At 37.5% G+C, this 18,360-nt stretch overlaps 2 protein-coding genes across 2 annotated transcripts; both read left to right on the forward strand.

The window, feature by feature from the left end:
• The first annotated feature begins 1,970 nt into the window (after positions 1-1,970).
• Positions 1,971-2,603, forward strand: LOC141608468 (uncharacterized). Its single transcript, XM_074427819.1, has one exon. The coding sequence runs from the start codon at positions 1,971-1,973 to the stop codon at positions 2,601-2,603; it is 633 nt and encodes a 210-aa protein (XP_074283920.1).
• An 11,918-nt stretch (positions 2,604-14,521) lies between these two features.
• On the forward strand, positions 14,522-15,994 carry LOC141608469 (uncharacterized). The gene is made up of 2 exons (XM_074427820.1): positions 14,522-14,758; positions 14,867-15,994. Exons 1-2 carry the CDS (start codon positions 14,522-14,524, stop codon positions 15,992-15,994), a joined length of 1,365 nt encoding a protein of 454 aa, XP_074283921.1.
• The last annotated feature ends 2,366 nt before the right edge of the window (positions 15,995-18,360 follow it).

An 18,360-nucleotide genomic window follows, 5' to 3' on the forward strand; every position in this document is an offset into this window, starting at 1 on the left:
CTTTTGATATCCCGGATGACAAAAGTCCGGGCCCGATGGGTATACCAACCGTTTTTTTTCAAGGCTAGTTGGACTACTGTTAAAGATGATATGTGCCTTGCTGTTAAGGATTTTTTCAAAACTGGTATGATGCTAAAGCAACTAAATAGTATTGTGCTCACTTTAATTCCTAAAGTGGATAATCCTAGATCTGTCAAGGAGTTTAGACTAGGGGTGTTAATAAGCCGAGACAGCTCGCGAGTAACTCGAGATCGGCTCGGTCAAAGCTCGGTCAAAGCTCGGCTCGTGCGGGCTCGACTCGGGCTCGGGCTCGGCTCGAGAACATAACGAGTCAAGCCGAGCAAACGCTGGCTCGACTCGAAAAGCTCGCGAGCAGCTCGAACATGTGTGATTAGATAAGATATTCCTCATATGTAGTAAAAATATTTTATCATAATTATATCTTTGTATCATACATATCAAATGTCTCATCGATTTGTCAAATATTCTTACATATAACCTTTTGAGCCTTGTTATTAAAAATATTGGAAGAAAACAAATAAAAAATTAGCAATTATATATGGGCTCGATTTGAGCTCGAATTTGGCTCGAGCTCGCGTTAAAGCTCGCAAGCTTGATAACGAGCACATTTTTTTCAAGCTCGGGTAAACTCGAGATCGGGTCGAGATCGAATTTTTGTTCTTGAGCACAAGCCGAGCAAGGCCAAGCTCGGGTTCGGCTCGGCTCGTTAACACCCCTAATTTAGACCCATTGTGTGCTGCAATACCTTATATAAGGTCATCTCTAAGATCATTTGTACTAGAACTATTGCTTGCCTTCCTCATTTAATCAATCCTGCTCAATGTGCTTTTATTAAAGGGAGAAGTATTTTGGGCAATATTCTCATTAGTCAGGACCTTGTTAGGCTTTATACTAGGAAGAGTGTCTCTCCTAGATGCTTGATGAAGGTAGATATAAGGAAGGCCTATGACTCAATTGAGTGGATTTTTGTGGAACAAATGTTAGATGCTATGCATTTCCCTCCTCATCTCATCAAACTCATTATGGAATGTGTTAGCACGACCTCCTACTCTATCAGTCTGAATGGTCAAATACATGGATATTTCCCTGGTTGTAGGGGTTTGAGGCAAGGTGATCGAATTTCACCTTTGCTTTTTACCCTCTGTATGGAGTATTTAAGCAGGCTTTTGGAGATGGGCAGCTGGATTCCAGGTTTTCATTTTCATCCCCTTTGTAAAAAGTTAAGGTTGACTCATCTGATGTTTGCAGATGATCTTCTCTTATTTTGTAAAGGAGAGGTTAAATCTATCTGCATTATTATGGAGCTTTTTAAGAGATTCTCTTCTGCTTCTGGATTGCATATTAATTCATACTAGTCTGACTTCTATAGTAATGGTATGAGCCCTGCTACAGTTGACAAGGTTCTTCAGGGGACTGGTTTTAATAAAGGAGACCCGCCATTCAAGTATTTGGGGGTCAAAATTTCCCACAAGAGATTGACTAAAGTGGATTGTAATGTCCTGGTTGATAGGATGATTAGCAGGATAAGAGGATGGAATAGTAGGAAGATTTCTTATGCTGGTAGGCTTGTTCTTGTGAAGTCTATTCTATCCACCATTCATAATTATTGGTCCCAAATTTTTATTCTTCATGTGGGTGTTATGGATAGAATACAGGCTCTGTGCAGGAATTTTTTGTGGGAAGGCAGTGATAAATACTCTAAGGCACAATTGGTGGCTTGGAATGTACTCTGTCAGAGCTAGGAAACTGGTGGCTTGGGTCTTATTGATAGCAAAACTTGGAATGTTGCGGCCATAGGTAAATTGGTCTGGTGGATTACCTCTAAGCAAGACCATTTATGGATTAGATGGATTGATGCCATTTATCTGAAAGGTGCTACCTAGTTAGACTATGAACCTTCCCCTTATAGCTCCTGGGCGTGGAGGAAGATCTGTGAGGTTAAAAATACTATGAAGAATGGCTATATGAATGGAAAGTGGAGAGGTGCCAATGATGCGTATACAATTTCTGATGGTTATAAATGGCTAATGCAGAGTACTGAAGTGAGAGTAGCTTGGTACAAATTTGTCTGGAACAGATTCAATATTCCAAAATGGTGTTTCACTAACTGGTTGCAACAGCAACAAAGGTTACTCACGCTTGATAGATTGGCTAAAATGGGGGTGGCAGTACCTACTGAATGCTTTATCTGTGGTGTGGCACCTGAGACCCATGAGCATTTATTTAGAGGATGTGTTTATGCTCAGAATTGTTATCAATTGTTGGCAAATTGGTTAGGGGTTAATGTAACAGATCTCTGCAGTTGTGAAAAGTTGCTACATCTGAAGAAACTTTCTCTTCTGGCTAGACAGGTGATCATAGCAGCTGTGGTAGGATTGATATATGGCATTTGGCACTATAGGAATGTTTGTAGATTGGATGGCTATGTCAAGCAGCCTGGCAGTCTTATACAACAGATTCAGGCTGATTATAGGAATCGTGTATTGGGGGTGTTCCAGGGGCCTATGGCTCTGGTTGATAGGAACTGGTGTAGGAATTTGTTGAGTGCTGTTGCTGTGCTTAATTTTATTGTAACTCTTTGATGTAAACAGTGCTCTAAAATGGTGTATGGGTGTCCTTTTATGGACTATGATATAATATTACTAACATTCCACCAAAAAAAAAATCAAAATTTGAGTTTATTGTCGTTGTCATATATACACACATTGTAAATGTAATGATTCCATAAGAGTAATATTTTCAAATTGCCCAAAAAAATATTAAAATAAAGATTTTATGTACAAAAATAATTTAGAGCCAATAGTTTTCCAGTGATATTAAAAAAGGAAAAATTAGAACCCAATTATTCTTAAATTAAAGGCCTAATAATGACAAGAGAAGGTAACAAATTAACAACACTTAAAACTCAGCCAAGAAATACTTTGGTGGTTGTGGCCCCACACGCTCAAAAAGTAAAACAAAAGTTATCGCTATGGGAGTCGAACGCGGGTCAACTCTATGGATCATTCTTGTACAAGCCAGTTTGCCATTAGTAGACTACGGATGTTATCGGTGTAAACATGTTTAATTATTAAAACTAGCAAACAAATTGGGCCCTAAAAATTTGGGGGCCCTGTTCAACTGAACCGGTTGAACATCATCAAGGCCGACCCTGAATTATTACTACGTACAGGGGGCGGCCATGAGCCCGTCCATTCGGCTTACCGCACCGGGGCCCAAGCCCGTTAAGAGCCTCCTCTGGACCAAGGAAAAGAATAAATATTAATTGATGCGCTAGATGTACATTAACTTGTGCTGATGCATTGGTGAAAGAGGTTTTTGATGGAATAAAAATAGCTGAAGGTCTGGGGTTCGAATCTCTTGCCTGACAGTATTTTTTTGTTTTTTTTTTAGCAGCAACTATTTTAACTTCGTTTAACATTATAGCTGAGTTATTGATTTTATCGTGATAATTTCCGTATATTTATTTTTCATGAAACATATTATTTCAAAAAAAAATGATAATAGCCGAGCTAAATGAACTAACAGAGGAATAATATAATTTGTTTATATATTCTAAATGCATTATAATGCGTAGTATACTGTTTATGGGTTTTACTAGTTCAAGACACCTAATAAATTTCGCTTTATAAAGTTAGAATACTTAATATTTGATAGGAGTAATTTAAAATTACGCTGTCGTCAAATATTAAAGGCATCAAATAATATGTACGCATTTGTAAGACTCGGAAATTATGAGATGATTATGACAAGGGTCTTCATATAATACATAAAAAATTACATTTGCATATAACTTGAAAAGTATGAGACGATTATGACAGGGACCTTTATATAACATTTGGAACAGGGCCTCGAAATTCTATTAGCCGCCCCTGACTACGTACAAATGAATATGATCAGTTTAGTTAAGGAGGCTGTGATCGTGAGTATACAGATGCCTCAAGTATATCGACAATAAGTTCGATCGATTATTTCAGTGTCCTTTTTATTGACGAATTGTACTGAATTTTCTCTTTTGTTGGCTTGTAGACGAAAAATGAAGTAGATGAAAAATACAATACAATGATGAAGAAATGTAATTACAGATGAAGATAATTTAGTTTAAATTAGGTTAACATTAAAGTAATTGTTTTGGTGTAAAATATTATTTAGAAAATCTATCTATCTATATTATTAAAGGAAGCTTTTTTCGAGCGATTATAGAGTCTCCAACTTTTACGAACTATTTAATTAATGATAAACTTTAGAATTAGGATATAAATTATAACTAATAAAAAATACTACTCCATATAATATGATTGGACTTTAGAATTAGGATATAAATTATAGCTAATAAAAAATACTACTCCATTCCACCTAACACATTATTATTCTCATTCCCGAATTGAACCAAACAACTTTAAACATGTGTGGAGTTCTAACTCCATACCTCCTTGGAGTTAGAATTCATTCCATTACATACCTAATATTTGAACCAAACGACCCCTTAAGTTTCAATTTACATCTTGCATTCATAGCTGAAATATTTTCTTTTCTTCCACTATACTCCCTCATATTCAGGGTTTTCTTCCCTTTGTTTGTGGGTACATGTATTAAGACGAGGAATAAAATAAGAGTAAAAAAGTTGGGTGAGGTTGGTGATAGGAGAGAAGGATGATAATTATGAGTTAAATAAGGAATTGTGGGGTCAAAACATTAAGAAAAGTAATAAAATATGAGTAAAAGAGTTGGGTGGGGTTTGGTGATAGGAGAGATGGATGAATAAAATTAGAGTAAAAGTTTCCAAAATAAGAAAGATGAAGAAAACCTGAATAATCCGTTTTAAGAAATAGGGAAGAAAAAAATGAATAGGAGAGCGTATATTTTGCTTTGCTTTTTTTATTTTTGGTGATTTTTGTTTTAGTTATTATCACTTATATTGGTTAATTTGTATATATTGATGCAGGTCGATGAGAAGTCTGAGGAACATGTTGAAGATCATGTACGAATTTTACACGATCGAAAGTTAAAGATGTATATATATATATATATATATATATATATATATATATATATATATATATATATATATATATATATATATATATATATATATATATATATATATATATATATATATATATATATATATATATATATATATATATATATATATATAGATACTTTGTAGTTTTTTTATCATTATGAATGAATGTAAGGTAAACTATTATTGTTTATTCCTTTTTGTGAGATCAAATAATTTATACTTTTCCGTTATTACTCTTATAGTTACTCCATCCGTCTCTATTATTTGTGTTAACTTTGTTTTCATTTGTCGATAATATGTCATCGAGTTGTGAACAAATCTATACAATTAAGAGATAGAGTGGATATGGACCAAAATTCATTTGATGATAGAGTTTGTTAGTCATGAATCCAGGTTGATAAAAGCACGTACTACCTTTGGCAAAATTCTAATAGACTAACACCATGTTTTCTAATATATGGAGTAACATGTTTGTATTATTTTTTTCAATGTTAGTTTTATGGTAGTCTTAGTTGAGTTAAAAGTCAAATGGATAAGATTTTATAGGGCTAAAGTTTATAAGTGGCAGATCTTAGAGCAAGCAATAAGAGAGACGAGTTTAAAACTATGGACGTTGTGTGTAAAAATTTAATGCTCGATCATTGGGCCAAGCTGGGTAGCCAGATGATACAAACATATTACACAGAAACATATACTCTTTATGTTACCAAAATTTTCAATTAGTTTACGGCATACGTTTTTTATTGAGGATAGTTTATTAATTTACTTTAGATTGAGATTGTATCTTAGTTATTAGGGGACGGAAAACATTTTGTCATCAAAATTGTACAAATTACAAGTTTCAAAGTTAACATGTAAAATCTGTCCAGATTACTAACAATATTGGATGTATTTGTCTAGGACAAGAAAACTTACAAAGTGGTTTTGTCGAGTTAACTCCCATAAGATCAAATACTCCCTCCCGCTCAATTGTTATCCTTTAATTTTGGTATAGACCAAGAAAAGAGAATGTTGTCCTTTAATTTTGGCATAAAGATCAAGAAAAGAGAATGAGTTCAATTACTAAATAACAAGTGGACTAAATTAAATGTTAATGATCAAATTGCTCATCAAGTTCATTCTTAAAATAGAAAGGACAACAGTTGACTGAAACACCTCAAATGAAATAGGACAACAAATGACCGGGACATAGGGAGTACTATTTTACAACAATTTCTAAAGTAAAAGGAAAAATTATGTTTTACCACCTAATATGTTCCATTTTTTACAAATTACCACCTATTTTGTTCAACTTTACATCACCTAACCTTCAGGTTTATTCACACCCATCTTACTTATTTTACAATCTTGTGACGGTTTTGCCTATTTATCGACTCAAGTTCATTTTAACGACTTCCGTTAAATTTAGTGACAAAATTACCCTTATTAATACTAATTACATATAATCCTACTTATTTCATACTCGCTCACTCCCATTAGACCAATTGAAACAAAACCCCAAACCCCCAAACTTACCCAGAAAATGTTATAATCATCATCATCATCTATCTTTTGAGTTGATTGTTACGTTATTTTGTTGTGCTATTGGACATTTGGTGGCATTTTGATTGATAAAGTTGGATTGGGTGTTTGTATTGCATTTATGTTTTGTGTTAAATCAATCAAGACATGAAAACTAAGATAAAAGACATCAATTTGCATCCTATAATGGATAGCTAAAGCATTCGAGGATTTGACACTAGTTGTTTGATAAGATTTGAATGCTTTGATGTTATAGCTTATAATGGAATGTAATACTCGGTATGTAATATGCCTTGATGTTATATTATGGGAAGTGAATGTTTTGATGTTTTAATATGCTGTATTCAGAAGTTAGTTTAGTCATGACATTCATCAAACTACCCTTGCAAATTACCACCCACTATTGCCCAGAAATTAATTGAACCCTAGGTGCAACTGAACAACGTTTTCTGGAGAAGTTTTGGGGTTTGGGATTTTGTTCCAATTGATTGCGAGTGAGTATGAAGTAGGGATTATATGTAATTAGTACTTAGTAAGGGTATTTTCGTCATTAAATTTATCGGAAGTCGTTAAAATGAACTTGAATCAATAAATACACAAAACCGTCACAAGAATATAAAATAAGTAAAATTGGTGTGAATAAACATGAAAGTTAGGTGGTTATTTGTAAAGTTGAACAAAATAGGTGGTAATTTGTAAAAACTAAAACATATTAGGTGGTAAAATATAATATTGCCTAAAAGTAAAAAGGTAAAATTTAGCAACTTTATCCCCAGTTAATGTATTATACAACCGGTTGTATATACAACTTATTCAGTGTTGTGGAGCTTTGTTACAAAGTTGTCGAGCTCTATTAACAAAATTATCGAGTTATGATACAAAGTTGTTGAGTTTAACAGAATAATTATTAAGCTCAATAACTTCGTAAAATAGCTCAATAACTTGTAAAATAACTCAACAACTTGGTATGAGAGCTCGATAACTTTGACGCCGTTGTACATAACTCCTATACAACTAGTTGTAGGATACTATTTGTGCTTTATCCCATGACTCACAGAGAAAGTACGTGCGTGATTATAAAAGATACGATAGATTATTTGTTGTTAACAGGAAATCAATTTCCTTGCGAGTAGTACACCACCTGAAGTAGCATATATTTTAGATAATGCACTTAACATTTGTCAGTTACTACGTTATATACGTTTGAATACTACAAGACTGTGAGTTAGATAATAGATTCCATAGGAGATTGATCGACTCACACAGAGAAAAGGGCGGGTCTGTGAGGACACGTTGAAGGCGGATTGGGGGAAGAACAAGGGTTGGAGATGAGGAGATTTGTGTAAGGTTGGATATGAATAAGGGTCGTCAAGGAATAAATTAGGCATTTGTTCCAATTGGTGAAATAATGTAACTACAATGAACTAAGAGCAAAGGTTATTATTTCCGACCGGTTATTGTTTGTAAGGTTGTCTACATAGATAATTGTTTGCATAAAGGATGTGTAAAACGGATATGTTAATACAAATACCATAATCTATTAGAACGAAAATGAAGTTATCAAAAGATCTCTTTTTACGATTTTTTTTTGTAAAACCGCCTCACACAAGAATTTGTATACATTTATAAAATAATACTGAGTTTAACTTCTTATATTATACATATTAACTCTAAAAAAATAATAGAATAACAAATCGTGACTAAAATACGACGCAAATCTAACACATTTTGTCTTTTTAGATGATGAGAAGAAACTTTAATGCATATTTATCATTATAATTAAGCTAGGTGGGCTTTAAAAAAATTTGCATGTTACTAATTACAGTAACTGCATCACCGAACGTCTTATAAATAATCAATTTTTCTTTATCGTTTAAGTATAAAACTATTTTATGCGACAGTAAAATGTTACTACTCTTAACATATGCCAATATCAAACAAAAATTGACAACTTTTAAGAAGCTATTATCCGCAATGAAATGTAAAAATTTATTTATATTCTTTGGAAAAAAAATCAAGTTCAATTGATACTTACTATTATTTGACAAAAAATGTTTACCAAACATTTTTTAACAAATCGGTTTCATTAGTTATGTTGGAAAGTAATCCCACATTAAAGATAGTAACATATAGAGTTCTTAATATGCTTAAGTTATGTTTAACTTACTACTATTTATGTTTCAGATGTTTATGTAATTAGTAGTATATAAATGTTAGGAGTTAGATTTTATACGAAGTTAAAGACTCTTAATGTTAGCTAGGTAAGTTAGGACTTAGGACCTTATATAAATAAGGGTCTTAGTTATTGTTGGGAAGTAAGGGTGTGTGCTTAATATCCCGAGTTAAGCATAGATTGAAATCTTAGCTAGTTGCTAAGTGTTGGAAGATTGAGGTTGTATTATTGTTAGTGTTTGAAGAATAATAATACAAGGTTGGGTTGTGGGTTAAACCCATAACAAAATATTGTGTGTCTTTGCATTTTATATTATTTGTACCAAAAACCCCAACAAGTGGTATCATAGCTACGGCTCGATGGAGAAAAGTTTTGGTACAAAGTTGAAGTTGTTTAATGGCAAAAACAATTTCTCGTTATGGCAAAGTATGATAAAGGATGTTCTCATACAACACGAGTTGTATGCGACGCTTGAAGATAAAAGGTATGATGATGTTCAAGTTCTCAAATGGGAGGAAATGAAGTTGCGCGCGGTTAGTACAATCCGGTTAGCTCTTGCACCCGAAATCAAGTATAGTGTGTTAGAGGAGACAAATCCTAAGGAGTTGTGGACCAAGATATGTAGCATTTATAATGCGAAGTCCTTGGCTAACAAACTATTCTTGAAGAAAGATCTTTTCGAGCTCGAGATGGTAAATGACGGCGATTTGAGGGACCATCTAAACAAGTTCAATGGCTGATCACCCAATTGGCGAGTTTGGATGAGACATTCAAAGAAGAAGATAAGGCAATAATGTTGTTGGCGTCTCTTCCCAAAAAGTATAACACGGTTATCACAAGTTTACTTGTGGGGAAGACAACATTGGTCTTAGATGAGACTGTTGTAGTTTTGCTTGAATCCGAAAGTTGATGAAGCAAGGAAGTGGTGGCTCTTCAGGTGATGGAGGAGCTTTTGTGGGTGAATATCGTGGTAAGAAGAAGGGCGGTTAGAAAAAGCACAATCTTAATATCAAGTGCTTCTACTGCGATGAATTACGCCATATACAAACTGTATGTCCTAAGGCAAAAGAAGATTTGAAAGAGTTGAAAAAGACTCGTGCTAGTGGGGTTGCAGCTATGGTAGAAGTTGATGATGGTTTGCTCTTAATGGTTCATGGTGAAAAGGAACCTAGTGAGAGTTGGGTATTAGATTCGGGAACTTCCTATCACATATGTGGGAGAAAAGATTGGTTTTCTTCTTATGAAGAATGTGAAGGAAAGATGGTTAGTTTGCCATGGTGAGAAGACAAAGATTGAAGGGATTGGTGAAGTTAAGGTGAGACTTCATGATGGCCAAGTTAGAAGGTTTAGTGATGTTAGATATATACCAAACATTAGTAGAAATTTAATCTCATTAGGTAGATTAGATTCTAAGGGTTGTACCATTCATGTTAAGAGTGGTGTTTTGGAGGTCACTAAAAGAGGAAAAGTGATTCTCAAAGGTAGAAAAGGTAAAACTAATTTATTCACATTTGATGGAAGATGGGTTAGTTCAAGGTAGGTACTCTCAAGTGAAGGGGAGGTGCTTCCAAGTAAAGGTTTGGTCGCTCCGCGCGATGATTGACAAGTCCAAAGTAATGTTGGGCTTAAGGGGAGGTTTGTTGGAAAGTAATCCCAACATAAATGATAGTAACATATAAAATTCTTAATATGTTTAAGTTATGTTTAACTTACTACTATTTATGTTTTAGATGTTTATGTAATTAGTAGTATATAAATGTTAGGAGTTAGATTTTATATGAAGTTAAAGACTCTTAATGTTAGCTAGGTAAGTTAGGACTTAGTATTTTATATAAATAAGGGTCTTAGTCATTGTTGGAAAGTAAGGGGGCGTTTGGTTAGAGAAAGGGAAGGGAAAGGAAATTAGAAAGGGTAAGAAGGGGAAAGGTAAGGGATTACCTAAAACTTAACTAGTTGTTTGGTTACATCAAGAAAATGAAGTGTGGTGGGTGTGATTTATTTGGGTGTGCGGGTGGTGGTTGTGGTGGGGTGGTTGTGGTGGCGTCGTGGTGGTGGTTGTGGCAGTAGGGTGGTTGTGGTGGTGGCATCATGGTGGTTGTGGCGGTGGTGGTTATGGCGGTGGTGGTGGCAATTTTGGTGGCGGTGGTGGTGGTGGCGGCGGTGGCGGTGGCGTCTTGATGGTGACTGGTGTGGTGGGAGTCGCAAGTTTGGTGGTAGGTAAATAAGGTGGTTGAAGGGTAATAAGGGTAATGACATCTTATACCTTGGGAGTGGGGGGTAAGGAATTAGATGCATTGAGGGGTAAAGAAGGGAACTTCATTCTCTTTATTTGTGTCAAACAAACACCAACAAAGGAAATCAATAACTTTGTTTCCCTTTCCCTTTGTTATAAATCTCCAACCAAACGCCCCTAAGAGTGTGTGCTTAATATTCCGAGTTAAGCATAGATTGAAATCTTAGCTAGTTGCTAAGTGTTGGAAGATTGAGATTGTATTATTGTTAGTGTTTGAAGAATAATAATACAAGGTTGGGTTGTGGGTTAATCCCAGAACAAAATATTGTGTGTCTTTGCATTTTATATTATTTGTACCAAAAACCCCAACAAGTTATCTATACTATACTTATTGACTTCAAATAAAGTCATATACTTCCTTTTTTTATTATTGTAAATAAGTATTTGTCAAAGTTGAATTAAAGAGTACCGTTTTTAATATAGTTACAAAAGTTACAAAAGACTCTAACAAGCGGCCCGTGCATCACACGAGCATTAAATCTACTCTATATTATTAAATGAAGCTTTTTTCAAGCGATCAACTATTACGAACTACCTATTTAAAAAAAATAGAAAAGTTAATTTGTCAAGTGGATAAGAGTTGATTCTAACTCAAGTCATGTTTCTCATACAAATCCTTATTGAAATCAAAAACAGTATCAATGTGATATACCGTATGTTATATGAGTTGTGTTTTCTACTATTAAATATTCTAAAAGATAATAATAATAATAATAATAATAATAATTATTCATTTTATAATATTGCCATGAAATTTGTATTGGAGTTAAACTCCTCTAATCTAATTTGTATATAAGAAAAATTGCATGCGTTAAATTTCATATTCATATACTCCATTCTATAAATTGAAGACTTTTAATATTAGTTTTATTTTCTTATTATGATTATGACTGTGATGCATGCATAGACTATATGCACGTTTTTATTTATAAATGATTGTAAGCTTAGTTATGCAATTTGTTATTCTATTTTTTTATTTGAAGTTCTAATTAATCGTTTTCATAATATTTTTAGGGGTAAGAGGACGCAAGATTGCTAACTTACTGAATCATTGGTCATTATAGGGTCATTAATATTTGTAATTCTGTATAAGGGTAATTATAAGTCTTTCCTATACCTAAGTGCTTAAATGAATACTCAGTAATAGGGGGAGTATATGCGAATTACAGATATACGTAGTATCGTGTTTCGTAATGATTTCATACTTTCATAATGTTTGTGCTTCTAATTTTATAGTTTGACAATTTTTTAATGTTCATACTCAATTGACGTTCATAGGTGCATAGGCCAGGGTAACTAATATCATCATAGATAATAAATTAGCGATATATTTCCAATCAATGGTCCATGCAGCACAGGTAGTAGCAGGCGTACTTAGTATATGTCCCATTCATCCAGCTATATGTACGAGTCAATATGATACATGCATACAAGATGATACGTAATAATATTTAAGTTTTAAGTAATCTCATCAATAATATGATGAACGAGTACTTTGAGGGAGGGTAAATTAAACAAAGTACTTTTCTCGATAAAAAAAAAAGAAGTAAACAAATAACATAAATATATTTGTGTAAAACGGTTTTACACAAATTTATCGTAAAACGGTGTTTTTAGTAACCATTTTTACCCACTAAGGAATAACAAAATTATATTTAGTTCCGTTTTACAACCATATTAATGTAAAAACCGTCTTACACGAGACAAATTAAACTCAACAAAAAAATAGGTAGAAGGTAAGAATAAATCATGTACTTAAAATTAAATAAAAGTAAAATCTCACGCATAAAAAGTATATTATTTTTTATTTTTATATTAAGAGTTTGTGTTTGGATGGAAACAGAATATGATCTACGCACTAACCAATTGTATATTAAAGTTTAATATGCATAAATACTTTGACCATTTGATTATATGTTTTGATGTTTTTGTAGAGAGGTTTTGTTGTTGTTGTGAATAATCAAATACAGCTGAGTAGCTAAGTTATCTGTAAGCTTGCTTGATTTGATTACAAAACTCGAGATCATACAGTTAGCAAATGAGTCAAATATGCTATATGCTAATTAACGAGCAATTTATTGTCAAAATGTTGATTATTTACACCAAATGTAACTTCTCATTCTCATGCCAGTATAAGATGTTGAAACTAAAATTTAATAGGCCAAAAATACTACTCTATGTCCGTATATATAAAATAACACAAAAGATACGAATATGGAATCCGATGAAACCGATTCTGGGAATGTGGTGGATGCCAAGGAGAAGACATTTGTGTTCCGTTTTGAGGGGGAACGTGATAAAGCGAGGGTTTTGGAGGGCCAACCGTGGCATTTTGAGAAGTTCGTATGGTGCTTTAATGAACCTAACGATTCAGGTAAGGTTACTGATGTACCTCTACATCACTTTCCTATGTGGTCGAGAGTCTATGACCTTCCCCTGTCGGGGAGATCTAGTGAAGCTAATTTACGGAGGATTGGGACGTGCTTGGGAACTTTTCTTGAAGCTGACATTGGTTCGAACTGTGAGCTTAATAGGGCAATACGGGTTTGTGTTATCCGTGATGTACGACAGCCCCTGCAAGCAACTATACCCATAACAATGAAAGACAATAAAATTGTGCGCTTTGATGTGAAATACGAGAGGTTACCCATATTCTGTTACGGGTGCGGGGTAATGGGGCACGGAGAAAAGATCATGAGCAAGGCCCCTATGAAGATGATGAATTACAGTTTGGGGAGTGGCTGAGAGCATCCCCTTGGAAAATCACTAAGACGTCAAGTGAGGGTACGGGTAAGGCAAGAAGGAATCTGAGCACTGTTTTTGAGGACGAGGGGAAGAAGGAGGCAGAGAATGATATTGCGTTGATGATTGAACGCTTACAAGCTATTGCACTGAACCTAAAAATTAAGAAGGGAGCTGATAACTCGAAGCAAAATGAGCAGGCTATGGTGAGGGAGAGCGGGGAGCAGGCTGTGGTGGTGACTAACTTGAATGATGTGGTTAGTGTGGAGGAGGGCAGAAGGAGTGTTGAAACAGAGGAGGGTATGGGAGCTGTAAAGGGTGGGGAGGTGGAGTCTACTGTTGACGGGGAAATGGGGGATGATTTTATGGTGTTGAATGGGGATGAGGGAGCGGTACAGGAGCTGACTGGACAGGGGGTTTTGGAGGATGGTGGCAGCAAAGGGAAGTTGGGTGGTAAAAGGAGAGAGTGGAAGAAGCAGGCACGCGTTGGGGGAGGGGTAGAAAGCGGCTGCAAGGGGGACTGTGTCAGTGGAGGAAAACGGGGGAGAGGGGAGGAGGCAGATTTGGCCGGGGGAAAACGTCTTAAAGTTAATCCAGACGGGGGCGTCTTAATACCTGAGGCGGAGGTTGAGGGCACTCAACCCCGCCAGGCCCAATGAGTCTTCTAAGTCTCAACTGTCGGGGCTTGGGCAACCCCGACACGGTTAATGCCCTACGAACTCTTGTCCATAGGGAAGCCCCGGCCATGATTTTTCTTAGCGAGACGAAACTTTGTGGTCGTGATATGAGGAGGGTTAGGGAGAAACTTGATGGGTATAATGGGATAGATGTGGATAGTGCTGGGAGGTCGGGAGGTCTCGCTTTTATGTGGAGGAAAGATATTGATTGTTCCTTTGTGTCGGCTTCTATGCACCATATGGATTTTCATATTCGTAATGGGGATAAAGAATGGAGAGTAACGGGTTTTTATGGATGGCCTGCGGTGACTGACAGACATCTTTCTTGGGACTTACTCCGACTGCTGAACGGACAATCCTCATTACCATGGCTTTGCATAGGTGATTTTAATGAGATTTTATACTCTACATAGATGAAAGGTGGGAGTCGAGCGCAATGGCAAATGAATAACTTCCAAGCTGCTGTTGATTTTTGTGGATTAAAAGACGTGGCATGGGAGGGCTATGCTTTTACTTATGATAACGGTCAAGCTGGAGAAAATAATAGACAATGTATGCTGGATCGCGCGATGTGTAATGAGGCATGGCTCGACATTTTTCCTTATGCGAAGAATTATCATCTAGATAGGGAATGGTCGGACCACGCTCCACTGAGACTGATTTTTGATAGACGCGAGATAGGAGGGAAAACAAGGAGTAGGTTCCGGTTCGAGCAAGTTTGGGTTGGTGAAGAGGGATGTGAAGGGGCTGTATGTCGAGGGGTGGTAAAGGGACATGGGAATTTGGTAAATACGATTCAGGCATGTGCAAAGGAGCTCCAAGCGTGGAAGAAAATAAGCATTGGCAAAATTAATCGGGCATTGGAAACGAAACGTAGACAATTGACCCGATTAAACGAAGGTGACAGGTCTGAAGCCGCGGTACAAAAAAGAAGAAAACTTATTGCGGAAATTGCAGCTTTATATAAACAAGAAGAGCAATATTGGCGGCAACGGTCTCGGGCTCTATGGCTGAGAGATGGGGACCGGAATACGAAATTTTTCCACTCAAAAGCAGGGGAAAGAAAGCGGAAGAACTTCATACCGCTGCTGATTGATGATGAAGGGCGCGAGTGTATTGGAGACGAGAAGGTTGCAAAAGTAGCTGTGGATTATTTTGAGCATTTATTTCAGACAACCGAGCCAACAAATTTTGATGATGTTCTTCTGGGTTTGGAAGGGAGGGTCACGGACGGGATGAATTCGTTGCTGAGGATGGAATATCGTGATGAGGAAGTGGTGGAAGCCCTTAATCAGATGCACCCACTTAAAGCCCCGGGTCCGGATGGTATGAACGGTCTCTTCTTTCAGTCGTATTGGCATGAAATTGGCCCCCAGGTTATTACTTCGGTGTTGAACATTCTGCGAGGGATTGAGAGTCCGGAGCAACTAAATAAGACCAACATTGTTCTCATACCGAAGAAAAAGGCACCAGACAAGATAAGGGACTTCCGACCCTTAGTCTCTACAAACTTGTGTCGAAAGTTCTGGCAAATCGACTGAAGCTGTTTCTAGGAGAGATTGTGTCAGAAAACCAGAGCGCTTTTACACCTGGCCGACTGATTACTGACAATATTCTGACGGCTTTTGAAGTGTTCCACTTTATGAAGAACAACAGACAGACGGATGGATACATGGCAATGAAACTCGATATGGCGAAGGCTTATGATAGGGTGGAATGGGTCTTTTTGCAAAGGGTGTTGGTAACGATGGGTTTCGACATAAACTGGATTAGACGAGTTATGAGCTGCGTGACAACCGTCACCTTTGCTGTCCTAATTAATGGGTCCCCCTCGCCTGAATTTCGACCTAGCCGTGGGTTACGCCAAGGCGACCCGTTGTCCCCATATCTGTTTCTCCTATGTGCTGAGGCGTTGTCGAATATGTTACGAAGGGCAGTTGAATAGCAGGCGCTGCATGGCATCCGTGTTACAGCTGCAGCTCCGGCTATCTCCCACCTTCTCTTTGCCGACGATAGCATATTTTTTGTGAGAGCAACGATACAGGAAGCTGATGTAGTAAACGACATTCTGCGACGATATGAAGCTGCTTCCGGGCAACTAGTGAGCTTGGAGAAAACAACTGTTGTTTTTAGTAAAGGGGTAACCAGTAGCCAAAGAGAGGTTGTGGCGGCTAGATTAGGCGTGGAGGAGGTTGCGGAACACGCTCGTTATCTCGGTCTCCCGACGGTAGTGGGTCGATCAAAAAAGGTGCTTACTGATATCATTAGAGATAAACTTAGTAAAAGATTACAAGGTTGGCGCGGAAAATTTTTGTCTAGGGCTGGTAAGGAGGTTCTTATAAAGGCAATGGCCAATTCACTCCCTACCTATGTGATGAGTGTGTTTAAAATTCCGGCAAACTTTTGTGATGAACTAAGAGCTCTTGTAGCACGGTTCTGGTGGGGCCACGACGAGAGCAAGCGGGGTATTCATTGGGTGTCTTGGCGAAGGATGGCACGGCCTAAGGGTGTTGGGGGTTTGGGGTTCCGTGACTTCCGACAGTTCAACATTGCACTCCTTGGTAAACAAGCATGGCGCTTGTTAACAAACCCAACTTGCCTATGGACCCGGTTAATGAAAGCGAAGTACTTCCCCAATGATGATTTCATGACTGCTAACTTAGGCCACAATCCTAGCTATACTTGGCGTGGTATTTTGGAAGCGAGAGAGGTGTTGGTGCGTGGGATGAAGAGACGTATAGGAGATGGGTGTACGACAAGGGTGTGGGGTCACTCGTGGCTGCCTAATACGAGTACGGGCCGTATTATTTCTCCATGTCCACACGGCCTAGAGAATTTGACGGTTGACGAGCTGATGGTGCCGAATACTACTGAATGGGATGGGGATAAATTGAATCAGCTGCTCCTTCAGTTTGAAGTGCAGCGCGTTCAATAAATCCGCATAAGCCCGAATAAACCGCCTGACATTTGGTATTGGGGACTTGAAAAGGATGGGTCGTATACGGTCCGGAGCGCGTATAAAATGCTGGTAGGTGATTTGGGTGACATGGCTAGTGGATCGGACTGGACTAGGGGAAAGTGGTTGTGGAATCGGCTTTGGAACTTTTCGGTTTGGCCCCGTGTGAAACTCTTCTTCTGGCAACTGTGTAGTGAAGCACTCGCAACAAGAGCTAACATAGCAGCCCGGGTTGGAGGTGAGTACTCTCTTTGTTCCTTTTGTCATTCAAATGTTGAGTCGAGTCTGCATTTATTTCGTGATTGCAGGGTGGCTAAGTGGGTATGGAATGGTTTGGGGTTGGGGGAGATGACCGACGTGATGGGTGGGGATGTAAAGGATTGGGTGGAGGGGTGTTGGAAAACAATATGCAGGGAGGAGGGAGACGAAGCAACCAGGGGGACTCTAGAGGGGAGGACGGTTTGGGATGGAGACCGGCGCGAATGGGGTTTGTCAAGATAAATGTAGATGCGGGTGTGAAAGAGGGTGAAGGAGTGTGCACGGGTGTGGTATGTCGGGATGAATATGGGGAAGTGCTGTGGGGTATGTCGAATAGCCGGAGCCAAAATTGGGAGGTTCAGTTTGCAGAAGCAACCGCGATTCTGGATGGCCTCGAAGAAGCAGCTGCACGTGGATTGCGTAAGGTGGAGATTGAGAGTGATTGCTTACCGGTGATAGAAGCTATTCGAGATAAAAAGCGGGGACGATGCATGTTTCATCAGTTACTAGAGGATATTATTACTTTTAGTCTTTCTTTCGAGTCTGTTATTTGGTCTTTTGTAAGTCGAGTCAATAATTGTGTCGCTCACGAATTAGCTCATTGCGTTCCACGAGTCGTAGGAAAGGTTGTATGGGAGGATGGTCTTCCGTCTTCTGCGAACACTGCTGTTATTTTTGATCGGTTATTAATTG

This window comes from Silene latifolia, chromosome 10 (assembly GCF_048544455.1).
Source record: "Silene latifolia isolate original U9 population chromosome 10, ASM4854445v1, whole genome shotgun sequence".
Lineage (NCBI taxonomy): Eukaryota > Viridiplantae > Streptophyta > Magnoliopsida > Caryophyllales > Caryophyllaceae > Silene > Silene latifolia.